The 13,102-nt window shown below is 43.0% G+C and overlaps 1 protein-coding gene across 1 annotated transcript; it reads left to right on the top strand.

Moving 5' to 3' along the window:
- Positions 1–5,727: 5,727 nt before the first annotated feature.
- On the top strand, positions 5,728–12,497 carry LOC130490282 (vomeronasal type-2 receptor 26-like). Its single transcript, XM_056864108.1, has 5 exons — positions 5,728–6,072; positions 8,012–8,455; positions 10,250–10,477; positions 10,811–10,961; positions 11,596–12,497. The coding sequence occupies exons 1-5, from the start codon at positions 5,728–5,730 to the stop codon at positions 12,495–12,497; spliced, it is 2,070 nt and encodes a 689-aa protein (XP_056720086.1).
- The last annotated feature ends 605 nt before the right edge of the window (positions 12,498–13,102 follow it).

Raw genomic sequence — 13,102 nt, 5'->3', positions numbered from 1 at the left:
GGCTCCACCATCAACCGAAAGGGAGACTGCAGCCAAGAAATTAGAAGGAGATTGAGACTGGGAAGGGCAGCCATGAAGGAGCTAGAAAAGATTTTGAAGTGTAAGGATGTGACTCTGGCCACCAAGACTAGATTAATTCATGCCATCATATTCCCTATTACTATGTATGGGTGTGAAAGCTGGACAGTGAAGAAAACTGATAGGAAGAAAATAGATTCCTTTGAAATGTGGTGTTGGAGGAGAGTGTTACGGATTCCGTGGACTGCAAAAAAACAAATCAGTGGGTTATAGATCAAATCAGGACTGAACTGACCCTAGAAGCTAAAATGACTAAACTGAGGCTATCGTATTTTGGTCACGTCATGAGACGACAAGAGTCACTGGAAAAGACCGTCATGATAGGAAAAGTTGAGGCAGCAGGAAAAGAGGAAGACCCAACAAGAGATGGATTGACTCAATAAAGGAAGCCACAGCCTTCAATTTGCAAGATCTGAGCAAGGCTGTCAAAGATAGGACATTTTGGAGGACTTTCCTTCATAGGGTCGCCATGAGTAGGAAACGACTTGACGGCACTAAACACACACACACAATAGCCAGGCTGATCTTCCAACATTTTGATCATTTGCCCCTAACCTGAGAGAACACATGGTTTAACTTGGGGGTATATTGCTGGATTTTTAGGCTGGGTTTCTTGGAACTTTTAACGATTCTATGCTGTTTATGGCTTTATCATGCTTCACTTTGCAAAACACTTTGAATAGTTCCTCTGGACAAGTGGTGCAGAAATGTTCCAGGTAGATAAATAAATAAATTCATCTAAGGAGAAATTTTTCACAGTTCTTGCTTTGTCACTTCCATTCAGAGATTCCCGATTTTTTATTGCATCATGGGTGGGCAGAGCCACTGCTAGTCATTCTGAGGTCACCATTCCAGCTGCTGCCTCACTGTACTTTTTAAAAATATATTTTATTAGGATTTTAGGTAATACAAAAGAAAAGAATGGGAAAAGAGAATAGGGAACAAAGAACTTTACAGATCTTATTGGGTCCAGGACAGGCCTTCTAGTTGTAGCCCTTTTTCTTGATATTCCTATATCTAGTCTAATCTAATTGCGATTCTGAGCCATAATATTATACACTTTATTTCTTTTCTGTAATCATTATATATTTCTTAATTATCAAACAATTCTTCTAACATTTCTAACTTTTATGTTTCTATCTTAAATTCACAGTATAACTATCCTAGAATGCTTGCCATCTCTGTTCATGATCTTCCGGCAGTTTCTTCTTCACCAAATGAGAAAGTCTTGCCATGTCTTTCCAATATTTAGCATAGAGTGTTCTTGCCGCTGTCATCCCATATAGAAAAAGTTCTTTGTCTGAAGATTTTAGTTGTGAGTGAGTCATTCCCAACAAAAAGTATTTAGGTTGTAGGTCAAAGTTCACTTGAAGTTTCACTTGCAATTTCTTTCCAGTATTTTTGAGCCCTTCAGCAATTCCACCATTGATGAGTGCTGCCTTACTATAGAGAAGCTGGGATAACATCAGAAAAAACTCTTTTTGCTTCGCTTGTTTTGCAAATTATTATCCAAGAACAATATTATCAGTCTTCCTGAGGAGATTATCACCACTATAATTATCAGAATCACTGTCATTTCCTGGCCCAGTCTCAATTCAAAGAGCTTTCTAGTAGGAAACAGAAAACAAACCAGAAATAAAATCTTAAAGTTCTGCTTATAAAACCCTCCGCTGAGCCATTCACAGCTAAAATGAGGGACTAGAGAGAGGCATTTTTTGTATCAGTACTCAATATCTCTGGAATTGCATGCGAAGAAGTAGGTTGGAACATGAAAGAAAATGTTCATATGTCCACTGTTGAAAAGAGTGTTGGAAGAGTCAGGCGCCATCTGAGCCACACTCTTGAAACCAGGCAGAAGCTAATGATGATGCTGTAGAGGAGACCCAGGATAGTGCGTGTGAAGGGAGGTGTTTTATGATTTCACATGGCAGAGTCCGAGATGTTGCTGCTGATACAAATGCTGCTTCCACACATGGTATATAAAATACATAGTATGACGTGCTCGGGGAACATTTCTCCTCAGATTCCACATGAGTGGTATCAGCCAGGTGAAGTCCTAATTGGTGGAATTGTAACTCATATTGGTTGTACTTCCCAAGAAGTTCTATTTGAGTGGCACCCTTCCCAGGATGATACATGTTTTCCAGGGTAAGGAATTTATGACTCCACTAATGTAGAGATGATGATGATGTCTGATTTTATTGTAGCAACAAAGTATACGTGCAAAACTGAATAGGCATTTTTAATAATAATGGATAGACAGTAAGTATGGTACCAAAATGAAATACTCGTGTTCCAAGACACAAAGATTTTGCTTATACCGGTGACAGGACCTGTTGCTTCATGAATAATTTAGGAGCAGATTGCACGGTTTGAGTTATCATAAGTATATACTGATCTTTTTGAGCAAGGTCAGTTCTACAAAGGAAATGCCAAGACTTCAAAATAAAGTAACCAAGAGAGAACTCATATCTGACTTTTGAGAAAATGTCAGTCTGATGAATATGGGAAAATATCTGTATTGCACAAGAGGCTTGTAATATTTATTAGCAGAGAATGAACTAAGCGTGGCACCAGTGGGCACATATTTCTTCCCTCCATTTAAAAAACTCTTCTAGCTTAGAAAAGAGGCATAATTGTCAGGGCAATTCCAGCGCCCTGGAGTGCCAGGGTACAAGGCAGGAGCCAGAGATGGGCACTGCTCCACAGAGGTGAACCAATGTTTTCGGGAGAACCTGGAATCCATCTTGGTGTATGTGCTGAGCCTTGGAGTTAATAGCTGTGTTGGGTCAATGTACAGTTTCCCCATGCTCAAGATATGCATAACTGTAAATGAAGGATTACCTCCGTTTCCCCTGCATAAGCGCCCCTAGCAGACACCTGGAAATCATTGAGGACTATTAATTTCATCACTAGGGGAAATCAGCTCCACTGCAAACAGTAGCTCGCCCATCAAGACAACCATTAGGCATTCAGAGGAGTTTGAGGAAACATCCCCTGTCTGATTCACACCCATCTTGGGAAACTCTCCTAGATATTTCCCCTCTTTTGAATATCTTCACAGAGTAATCTTCAGCAATAATCAGGCAAACAAACTAAGATCCTCTTGTTTTCTAACAATCATTAAACCTATCCCTTTCTTTTGTGTCACTTCAGGGAAGCAATCAAAGTCTCTTTGGGCGAAAACGCATGGTCGCTTTATCCTCCTTTAATCCCTGTTTCAGCCAGGATTCAGCCATGATCGAACGCATGCGTTTTACCTAATGTGCGTTCGATCCTGGCTAAAACAGGGATTAAAGGAGGATAAAGCGACCGTGCGTTTTCGCCCTTTGTCCCTGGTAAAGCGTTCCTTTGCCAGTTACCTCATGCCACCTCAGGGCTCATTTTTACTATAAATATTGGCCCTCTACTGGATCCAACCACATACCCCTTACTTGTGTTTAAGGTCTCCTCGCTTTATTTCCAAAAAATGCTCATTCATTTCTCTCTCTTCTTTGCCCTGCTTCCACCAGACATCACCCCTCAGGATAGGTAAATATTGCCCCAAGTACCCTCACTCTATTCACACCCCTCCACCCTTTATTTTCTCCAGTTCTTGTGTGAATTGTGCTTGAATGAGTCATTTAGCTTGTGTGTGTGATTCTTAGTATTTTTTAAAAAAATTATAAAAACACTATATTTTGAACACTTCTCTCTTTATTAGGTGTTTTTCCATAAGCGATTTATCCACATAAATGCTGGTTAAAAAATCCCTACAGTTGCCCCAGCCTCTTGCAATGGCTAGTCTTTGTGCTAATTCACCCAACTACAATGAAGCCAGTGTGGTATAGTGGTTAATAATGGTAAACTCTAATTTAGAGAACCGAGTTTGATTCTGCACTCCTCCACATGAGCAACGGTCTCTAATCAGGTGAACAGGTTTGTTTCCCACACTCCTACAAATGAAGACTGCTCGGCTAGTCACAATTCTTTTGGAAAACTCTCAGCCCCACCTGCCTCACAAGGTGTTTGTTGTGGGGAGAGGAAGGGAAGGCGACATGAAACTGGTTTGAGTCTCCTTTATAAAATAGAGAAAATTAAGGTCTAAAAACCAACTCTTCTTCTCTAATTAGGGTAACATATGAGGAGATATGTTAAACAGATTAGAACTAGATTAGAAGGAAATACTAATAATTCGGACAAAACAGAATAAGAATATGTATGCAACAGTAAAACTCAGAATCATTGAATGAAATTGTTTGTCAGAACATGTAGGACAGAGGGAAGTCAGCATGATAAAACCCTCATCTCACCAGATCTTGAAAGCTAAGATGGGTCTGTACTAGGAAGGGAGACCACCAAGGCAGATTCTGTGGAGGAGGACAATAACAAACCACTTCGGTGTCTCACTGGCAAACTCCACTGTCTTACTGGGGTCACCATACGGTGGTTGCAACCTGATGGATCTTTACACACATATATGTAGGATGGAGCAAAGGCAGTATGATATAGCCATTCTCCTCTGTTCTCAAAAACTATACAGGGTCATTACTTAGAAGGGACACCACCAAGGAAGACACTGCAGAGAAGGCAATGGTCAATCACCTGTACTTCTCACTTGCCTTCAAAGACGCTTGCTGGGACAGCCATAAATTGGCTGCGACTTGACAGCAGATTAAACAAATATGCTGGACAAACATAAACTGTAACTCTTCACCAAACACATGGGAGTGGGACTTGCTGACATGCATTCTGTTGAAGGAGGCTGGATTATGTGTCTTCAAGGGGGTCAAAACAAATTTGTGGATCTATTTATGAAGTTGTACTGCTAACTAAGAGGAACCTCCAGTATCCACATGAAGCTGCCCTATACAGAATCAGACCCTTGGTCCATCAAAGTCAGTATTGACTACTCAGACCAACAGCAGCTCTCCAGGTTCTCAGGCAGGGGTCTTTCACATCACCTACCTGCCAAGTCCCTTTAACTGGAGATGCCAGGGACTGAACCTGGGACCTTCTGCATGCCAAGCAGATGCTCTACCAATAAGCCATAGCCCCTCCTTCCTTTTTCAACAGCAGAAAAAGCTGGTTGGAGCCAACCCAGTAACAAGACTTCATTAGAGTACCATCATAGTTGCAATGTATTAGTTTTGCTTTGTGTTGTGATGGTGGTGGGAACACCACACAAACGGCACGTTGCACAAGAAGTGCAAGACGTTTGGACAAACAGGCAACAAGGAGGACACACATGGTTGCTATGGTTGCTATGCTCGGATTCATTACATGGTCTCCACTTCAGCACACTAGAAGCAATCCTAAATCAGTCAACTCAAACCTAAATTATTCCATGGGGCTTACTCCCAGGAAAGCGTTCTTGGGATCGCAGCAGGGGAGCCTCCCAGGGTCGCCAACTCTGAGTTGGGAAACTGATGGAGATGTTGGGGGTGGAGCCTGAGGAAGGCAGGCTTTGGGGGAGGGGAGGGACCTCAGCAGCATACACTTGAATGCCAGTCATTGGTGGGTAGTGGGAATGTCTGATAGTTCAATGCCCAGCTTGTGGATTTCCCAGTAGCATTGTGCTGGGGGGAATGAAAAGTGTCCCAGATGAGCCATTTCTCAGATTTCTTTGGGCCCTTATTGTGTTCTTAGATCCATCTGTGACCATTACAGATGCCGTACATTGAAGAGTTCCCTTCTCAAACAATAATTGATTTTGGTTGCAGCCTGATAACAAAGTTCTACCAGCACATCCTCGCCTTGGTGTTTGCTATCCATGAGATCAACAAGAACCCCAACATCTTGCCCAATGTCACTCTTGGGTTCCACATCCATGACTCCTACATATTTCTGAAATGGACTTACAGGACAACCCTGGACCTCCTCTTCACATCACGTGTACTTGTCCCAAACTACAAGTGTGACACCCAGAAAAAAATGATGGGTGTCATTGGGGGATATAGTTCTGAAACCTCAACAGACATGGCAACTCTCTTAAGTCGTTACAAGATCCCACAGGTATGATCAGAGAACTGCATTTATTTGGACTTCCACAAATCTCACATGCAGTTTAAGCCCCCTTCCTGATCTAGGGCCAAGGGTTTCAAAGAGTAAAAACTATGAGCAAAAAAATAGGGGAGAGGTGAAATATGTAACTTTGCATTTGGGTGTGATATGCATCTTGAAATGAGAGTTGTCAGGAAGTATTTCAAAGGATGTGTGTCGAATATTCCATTTGAATATGTTGAGATGATTTGGGGGGGGTGTTATAATACTTGATTCTGTTCAATGCATGGGTGTTGATTTGATTATTGGCCAATTCCAATACTTCATAATCCATTCTAAGTACTATGAACTGTGCTTGTATTACGGTAGCTACTCAAAATGGAAACAAAGAAGGATTGCAGGGGAAAGGAAATGTGGTGGATTCACACACATCTGGTGACATTTGGCTGTGGGTTTTGGCTTCTCAGAATATGAACAACATTCCTGGAAGGCAACATTTTTGTTTGAATCCAATTTTGAACACCAAAGCTAGAGGTGTCTGGTTCTTCTGGGATAATGCTAAAGGACAGAAATAAGCTTCATGACTCCAGTTTCTACATATGAGTGGGGTTTGAATGGGCTAAGGGTGTGAGGACCCTGCCCCGGGCCCCGCTCCTTATCCCGGCTGCCTGGCCGGCTCGACCCCGCAGGCGCTTCCTTGGCCTCAGAATGGGAGTTGAGGAAAGACGTTCCTCCCTCCTCTACTCCCCAGGCCGGTCTCCGCTCCAGAGCTGATGCTCTCTCAGCAGACAGCCTCCTCCTCCCCGGCCTCCGCGCTCCTGCCGGTTTATATTGGCCAGGCTCCCTGTGGCCACGCCCCCTCCCGAGCCTCTTGTCCTGCCCTGCTGGGGTTCCAAAAAGCCTCTCTAGTCGGCGCCTGCGCCCCTCTCCCTCTCTCAGCTGTTTGGCGGCTACTTCCGCACCTCCCCCACTTGCACCCGTCCGCCTCTCCAGTTCTGCTCCGCCCGTCTCTTCCTCCGATGGGTGAGGCTGCAGCTGAGTAGTTTGATGTGGCGCGGTTCCCGGCGGCAGCGCCTTTCGGGACCCGCAGCCCCTGGGCGGTGTTGCTGTGGTGCCTTCCTCCACCCTTCCTGGTTGTGACGCCGGTTCCTCCTGGATGGTCGCGGGCTGCAGAGCTATCGACTCTTTCCCCTCGGCCGGGGACTGTCGGGGTTTTTGCCAGGTAAATGGCCCATCGGGCAGTCCTGCCATCGGGGCTTGCCCGGATGCGGGACAGAGGGAAAGTCATAATCAAAAGGAGGGAAAATACAAAGTGAGATTTTCCCCTGTGTGACCATATGCTTCGATTAAAAATATATATATAAATTTTAAACATTCTCCTCTTGAATCCGATCTGTTTAATGCCAGAATCGTGCCCATAAGAAAGAACACTGCTGGATATAACATAGCATATACCACTGATTCAATGGCATGTTGAAACCATAAGAATTCATAAGAATTAATCAAAAATAATTGCCAGATAAGCATAGAAGGTTACTGGTGAACAAGCTGTCAGCCATGGCTCAGTGGGACCAATTACTTGGTATGCAGAAGGTCCCAGGTTCAATCTCCAGCTATACCTGATACAGACTTAGGCAATCTGATTATATTTCCCCAAAAATTGAAAAAAAGGAATCAATGTTGTGTGAAATATCTTCTACCCATACTCCAGTACCGTAAGGTATCATTGGTTCACTTTTCCCAAAAAGGTTTTAATGGCTGCCGGAGAAAAGATTCTTCCTGCTGTGTGAAAGAAAAAAAAGTGATAAACCATTTAGATACGGTGATAATTTTGAGAAATAAATTGAAGTTGGGCAAGATCTGAAGTAACGTTTAAAGACCTTCTGAAACAAGAAGGGGATAAATGAAGTATTCCTATTCTCCCTCTGTAACATGATTTTTTCCTTATTAGTTTTCATTTGGCTCATTTGAATCAGCAGTGGATAACCCAACCAGCCTCCCTTCCTTTTACCGCACAGTTCCCCAGGAAACCCTTCAGTATGAGGGAATTGTCCAACTACTTCTGCATTTCGACTGGAAATGGGTTGGGCTCATCACTCTGGATGATGAGGGTGGAGACCGTTTCTTGCAGGCATTTGAGCCGATGCTTTCCAGCAATGGAATCTGTGTGGCCTTCAAAGAGAAAGCTGCAGGACAGGCCCATTGGGATGACATACATTTTATGCTTAAATACCTTGACAGTAATATTACTGATTTCCTGGACAGCACTGCAAATGCAATTCTTGTACATGGGGAAACGGCAACACTTCTCTGGCTGGCGACCATTATTTTTATCCCCACACTTTTAATGAATGTAACAGGTTCTGATTATGTGGACAGAACTTCTACAGGAAAGGTGTGGATTACAACAGCCCAGATTGACTTTGCATTCAGTATTACACAAAAGATAACTAATATACAAATATTTCATGGTGCTCTTTCCTTCGCAATTCATTCAAAGGACATCCTTGGATTCCATAGATTTCTCCAACATATAAAACCTTCCTGGGCAAAAGGGGATGATTTTATCAAGGAATTCTGGGAACAAGTCTTTCAATGTGTGTTACCAGATTCCATTAATCCAACAAATTCGGATGAGACATGCACTGGAGAGGAGAGACTGGAGACTGTACCGGCACCATTTTTCGAAATGAGCATGACTGGCCATAGCTACAGTATCTATAATGCTGTCTATGCCATTGCACATGCTCTACACATCTTGGCCTCCGCCAGAACCAAACACAGAGTGATGGAGGATGTGGCCAGCCTGACTCCTCTGAAGTTGCCACCTTGGAAGGTATTTACTGCTCAATGACAAAAATTGTCCCCTGCAATGCTTAGGGTTTCAAAGGGGTGGAGCCAGTAATCATTGATGGTGCAAGCTCACCTCTGTGATCTGGACATGACATCAGCCCCCTTTCTCCACCATGATACTGAAAGAATTCTCCAAAATTCTATGGTAGAAGCCATGGCAATTATGGGAAATCCTATAAAATCATTTCCCTTGGACTAACCAGAGTAAAAACCTAGAGGTGCTGTTGAAAAGTGAGAAATTACATCTCACCACCTGGTAACTATGTCCAGGAGTTTCAGCAACTCTCTTTCTGACTGGCTCCTGCAGACTTCTCTTCCTGCTTCCTTTGGCTTCCTGCAGCTTTGTAGGGAAGCTGAGGTCATGCCTATTGTCGTTCTAATGGTTGATTCATTTGCATATATATGGAGCTGAATGCTGCTGGCCAACAAAATGTATTCTGGATGCAGAAAAACCAAAATGGATCTTTTTGGAAGCTCCCTCAGCAGCATTCATTCCAGAAACACACTGAATTATCCTTCATTTCTTTGTCTTGTAACTGGCAATGGAAGCTTATTTTCATGAGCAAGCAAAATACTTGCATTCATAAAAATCTTCCGTCCTAGAAGAAAGTAATCTCAAAATCTGTTTCAAATTGAAAAGTATTGGTGAGTAAAAGGGCTGTGCACAAAAACAACAAATTTCAGAAAATTTTGGGATCTAGTTTATTGAGCCCAATTATTTTTTGTAAACCCAGAATAAGCCAAATACCTACACCAATAAAGGGGTATTTTGCCTTTATTCCGGGTTTACCAGAAAAAATGGGACCATTATAGTGTATGGGGATTTTTTTCAAAGCTCCTGTGGGGGCATTTTTGGAGATAGAGTGAAGACTGGGTCAGGGGGGCCAATTTTATAGGGTCACCTTCCTCCCCCATAGAGAAGTATGCTAAAGTTTACAATGTTTCTCATTGGAAGAAGGGGGACTAGCCCTTCCAGACCCCATAAAATTGGACCCCCTGACCCAATCTTGAACATGGGGGTTCATGCAAGGAGAGTCCCTTGAAGCTACCCTGACAATTTGGGGACTCTACTTCCAAAAATTCCTCCCCCACAGCTCATTAAATAAATTCCCATAGGGAAAAGTTGAAGCCGAACTGAATCGGCGATCGGTTGTCCGGCTTCGGCTGTATTCACAGCTTTTGGTATTCGGTTAAAACAAAACCTGAATACTGCCGAAATGGCTAATTTCGGTTTTACATTTGGTTCAGGTTTATCGATATGTAGAACCCTACTAAGTACTTTCCAATCCATCTAATTGCCTCCTGGAACCTTAATGCTCTTTCTCTTTCTACTAAGCTCCACACACTTCTTCGGAGAATCGCTTTCAACAACAGTGCTGGAGATGAAGTGAGCTTTAATGAACATGGAGAATTGAAAGGTGGATTTGATATTACCAACTTGGTCACTTTTCCAAATAAGTCCTATGTCAGAGTCCAGATCGGGAGGCTGGATCCTCAGGTTCCACTTAGTAAACGAGTTATTATCAGTGAGGACAGAATTAAGTGGAACAGATACCTCGCACAGGTGAGAAAACATTGTCAATCTCTCTCAAAAGCATACAACACTCTTTGACTTTTAGTGCAATAAATAGACAGAAGCTTTAAACAGAATAGCAAATGGACTCAACAATTTTTTAATCCATGAATTTTGCAAATTCAGCACTTAGAGGATTAATGGGCTCAAAGAGCATGCAACATTTCAACCTCTGTTGGTTCCATTGTGCTTTGGATAATGCACATTCCTCCTTGAGATCTCAGATATTACTCTTTCATTACCTTGACAACTTTTACAAGTATTGTAAACCAAAATACTCCCCAAATCTCCTCAGTTCTACATTCTCATTTTGTTCAATGACAGCTACCTCCTTTATCAGCATGTAATGACAACTGCAAGCCTGGTTACAGCAAGAAAAAGAAGGAAGGGGAGCAATTCTGCTGCTACGATTGTGATCCGTGTCCAGAGGGGAAAATTGCAGACAAAGAGGGTAGGATTCTTATTGATCCCATATGTTTTGTACACTGATGGCCTGAAGGGAAGTAATTTAAACATCCGCACAGTGTTGAAACATGAAAAAGCTTCTCAGGCTTGAACATTCTTTGGGTTGCTAATTTTATTTCCAGATATTTGCTCAATACTTATGAGAAAAAAATGAAAACTCAGTTGTCCTGGGCAGCAGGAGGGTGTAGTTTTGTTCCAAGAAACAGACAACCAGGTATGAAATTGAGAAGTATAACCACGAACTCCAAAACTCCCAGAAAGGTCCTTTCACCACAGTAGGATTCACACTCACTTCAAAATATCTCTACAGGCTGAAAGTCAATGCTAGGACAGGTTAAGAACATAAGAACATACAAAAAGCCCTGCTGGATCAGACCAAGGCCCATCAAGTCCAGCAGTCTGTTCACACAGAGGCCAAACAGGTGCCTCTAGGAAGCCCCCAAACAAGACGACTGCAGCAGCACCATCCTGCCTGTGTTCCACAGCACCTAAGATAATCGGCATGCTCCTCTGATCCTGGAGAGATGGAGGTTAACAAATCGCTTTTCATCAAGTGTTGACCATACAAGATTAGGCATTCTGTCAAAAAACCTCTTGTTTTCAAATGATGGAAGTGTCTAAATAGGTTTATTTTATTATTTCAGACATGGATTATTGCATGACTTGCTCTGAAGGTCATTATCCAAACCTGGCACAAGATCAATGCATTCCCAAGATTCCAAATTTCCTTTCCTTTGCAGAACCCTTGAGCATGATTTTAGCCTTTTTGGCTCTCTCCTTTGTTCTGATCACAGCCCTGGTGCTCGCAATCTTTGTCAAGTACAAGGACACCCCCATTGTTAAAGCCAACAACCGGAGCCTCACCTACTGTCTACTCATCTCTCTCCTCCTATGCTTCCTCTGCTCCTTGCTCTTCCTCGGACAGCCTAACAAGGTGACCTGCCTCCTCCGACAAACAACGTTTGGCATCATCTTCTCAGTTGCAGTTTCATCTGTATTGGCAAAAACTGTTACGGTCGTTGTAGTGTTTATGGCCTCTAAGCCAGGAAACATTTTTCGAAAGTGGGTGGGGAAACAATTAGCATATTGCATTGTTATCTCTTGCTTCTTTGTTCAAGTTGGCATTTGTGCTGTTTGGCTGAGCTCTTCTCCACCCTTCCCAGATGTGGACATGCATTCACTCAGTAGAGAAATCATCGTGAAATGCAATGAAGGGTCAGCCGCCATGTTTTACTGTGTCTTGGGCTACATGGGCTTCCTGGCCTCAGTCTGCTTCATTGTGGCTTTCCTCGCCAGAAAGTTGCCTGACAGTTTCAACGAAGCCAAGTTCATCACCTTCAGCATGTTGGTCTTCTGCAGTGTTTGGCTATCCTTTGTCCCCACCTACCTGAGCACTCAAGGAAGAGACACGGTGGCAGTGGAGATCTTCTCCATCTTCGCTTCCAGTGCTGGCTTACTAGGCTGCATCTTTTTCCCCAAATGCTATGTGATTATCCTGAGGCCTGAGCTGAACAGAAGAGAGCAGCTGATCAGGAAAATGCATTGAACTTTTCAATCTTCTATTTACTTGTTCTGCAATTGTATCTTTATCTCAATCGCATGTGCCTATTTTGTTTTCTGCACTGAATGAAACCCATAAACCTTTCCCTGACATTCTTCTGTAATAAACCTCTTAGGCACATTTACACAGTCACTATGGGCCTTTATTCCTCGGTGGGGAGGTCGGAATAATTCTATATTTTAATATTTCATTCCTGTTAATCTCAAATGTAAAATGCTCGTTTAGGATTATCTGTGTGAGATCGAGACTGAGAGACTGATTGAATACTAGGGTGCAGAGTGGGAAGAATGTATCTGCAGCAAACTGAGGCCTAGGCCCCTGTTGTGGGTGATATCATTTTACCAAAGAGTTTTGTCCAAATACCAGATCTCCATGCTCAGAAAGGACCCATTTGCCACCTTGTTCTTCAGTTTGTTTCAGGAGCTTAGGCTTTTCACCCTACAAATCCCCAAAAAGAGATCCCAGTCCAAACCTGGGGGTGATGTGCAAATTTCCTCCGCTAGTCGACCCTGAAGCATACTGCACTTGTGATATGCTATGTTACTTTGAATACTGAATGAGGTCCCTTCCTTCCTGCCTTCCCAAGCGCT

This window comes from Euleptes europaea, chromosome 18 (genome assembly GCF_029931775.1).
Source record: "Euleptes europaea isolate rEulEur1 chromosome 18, rEulEur1.hap1, whole genome shotgun sequence".
NCBI classification, from domain to species: domain Eukaryota; kingdom Metazoa; phylum Chordata; class Lepidosauria; order Squamata; family Sphaerodactylidae; genus Euleptes; species Euleptes europaea.
The sequence above is the reverse complement of the archived record's forward strand: the minus strand, read 5'-3'. Positions and strand labels throughout refer to the sequence as shown.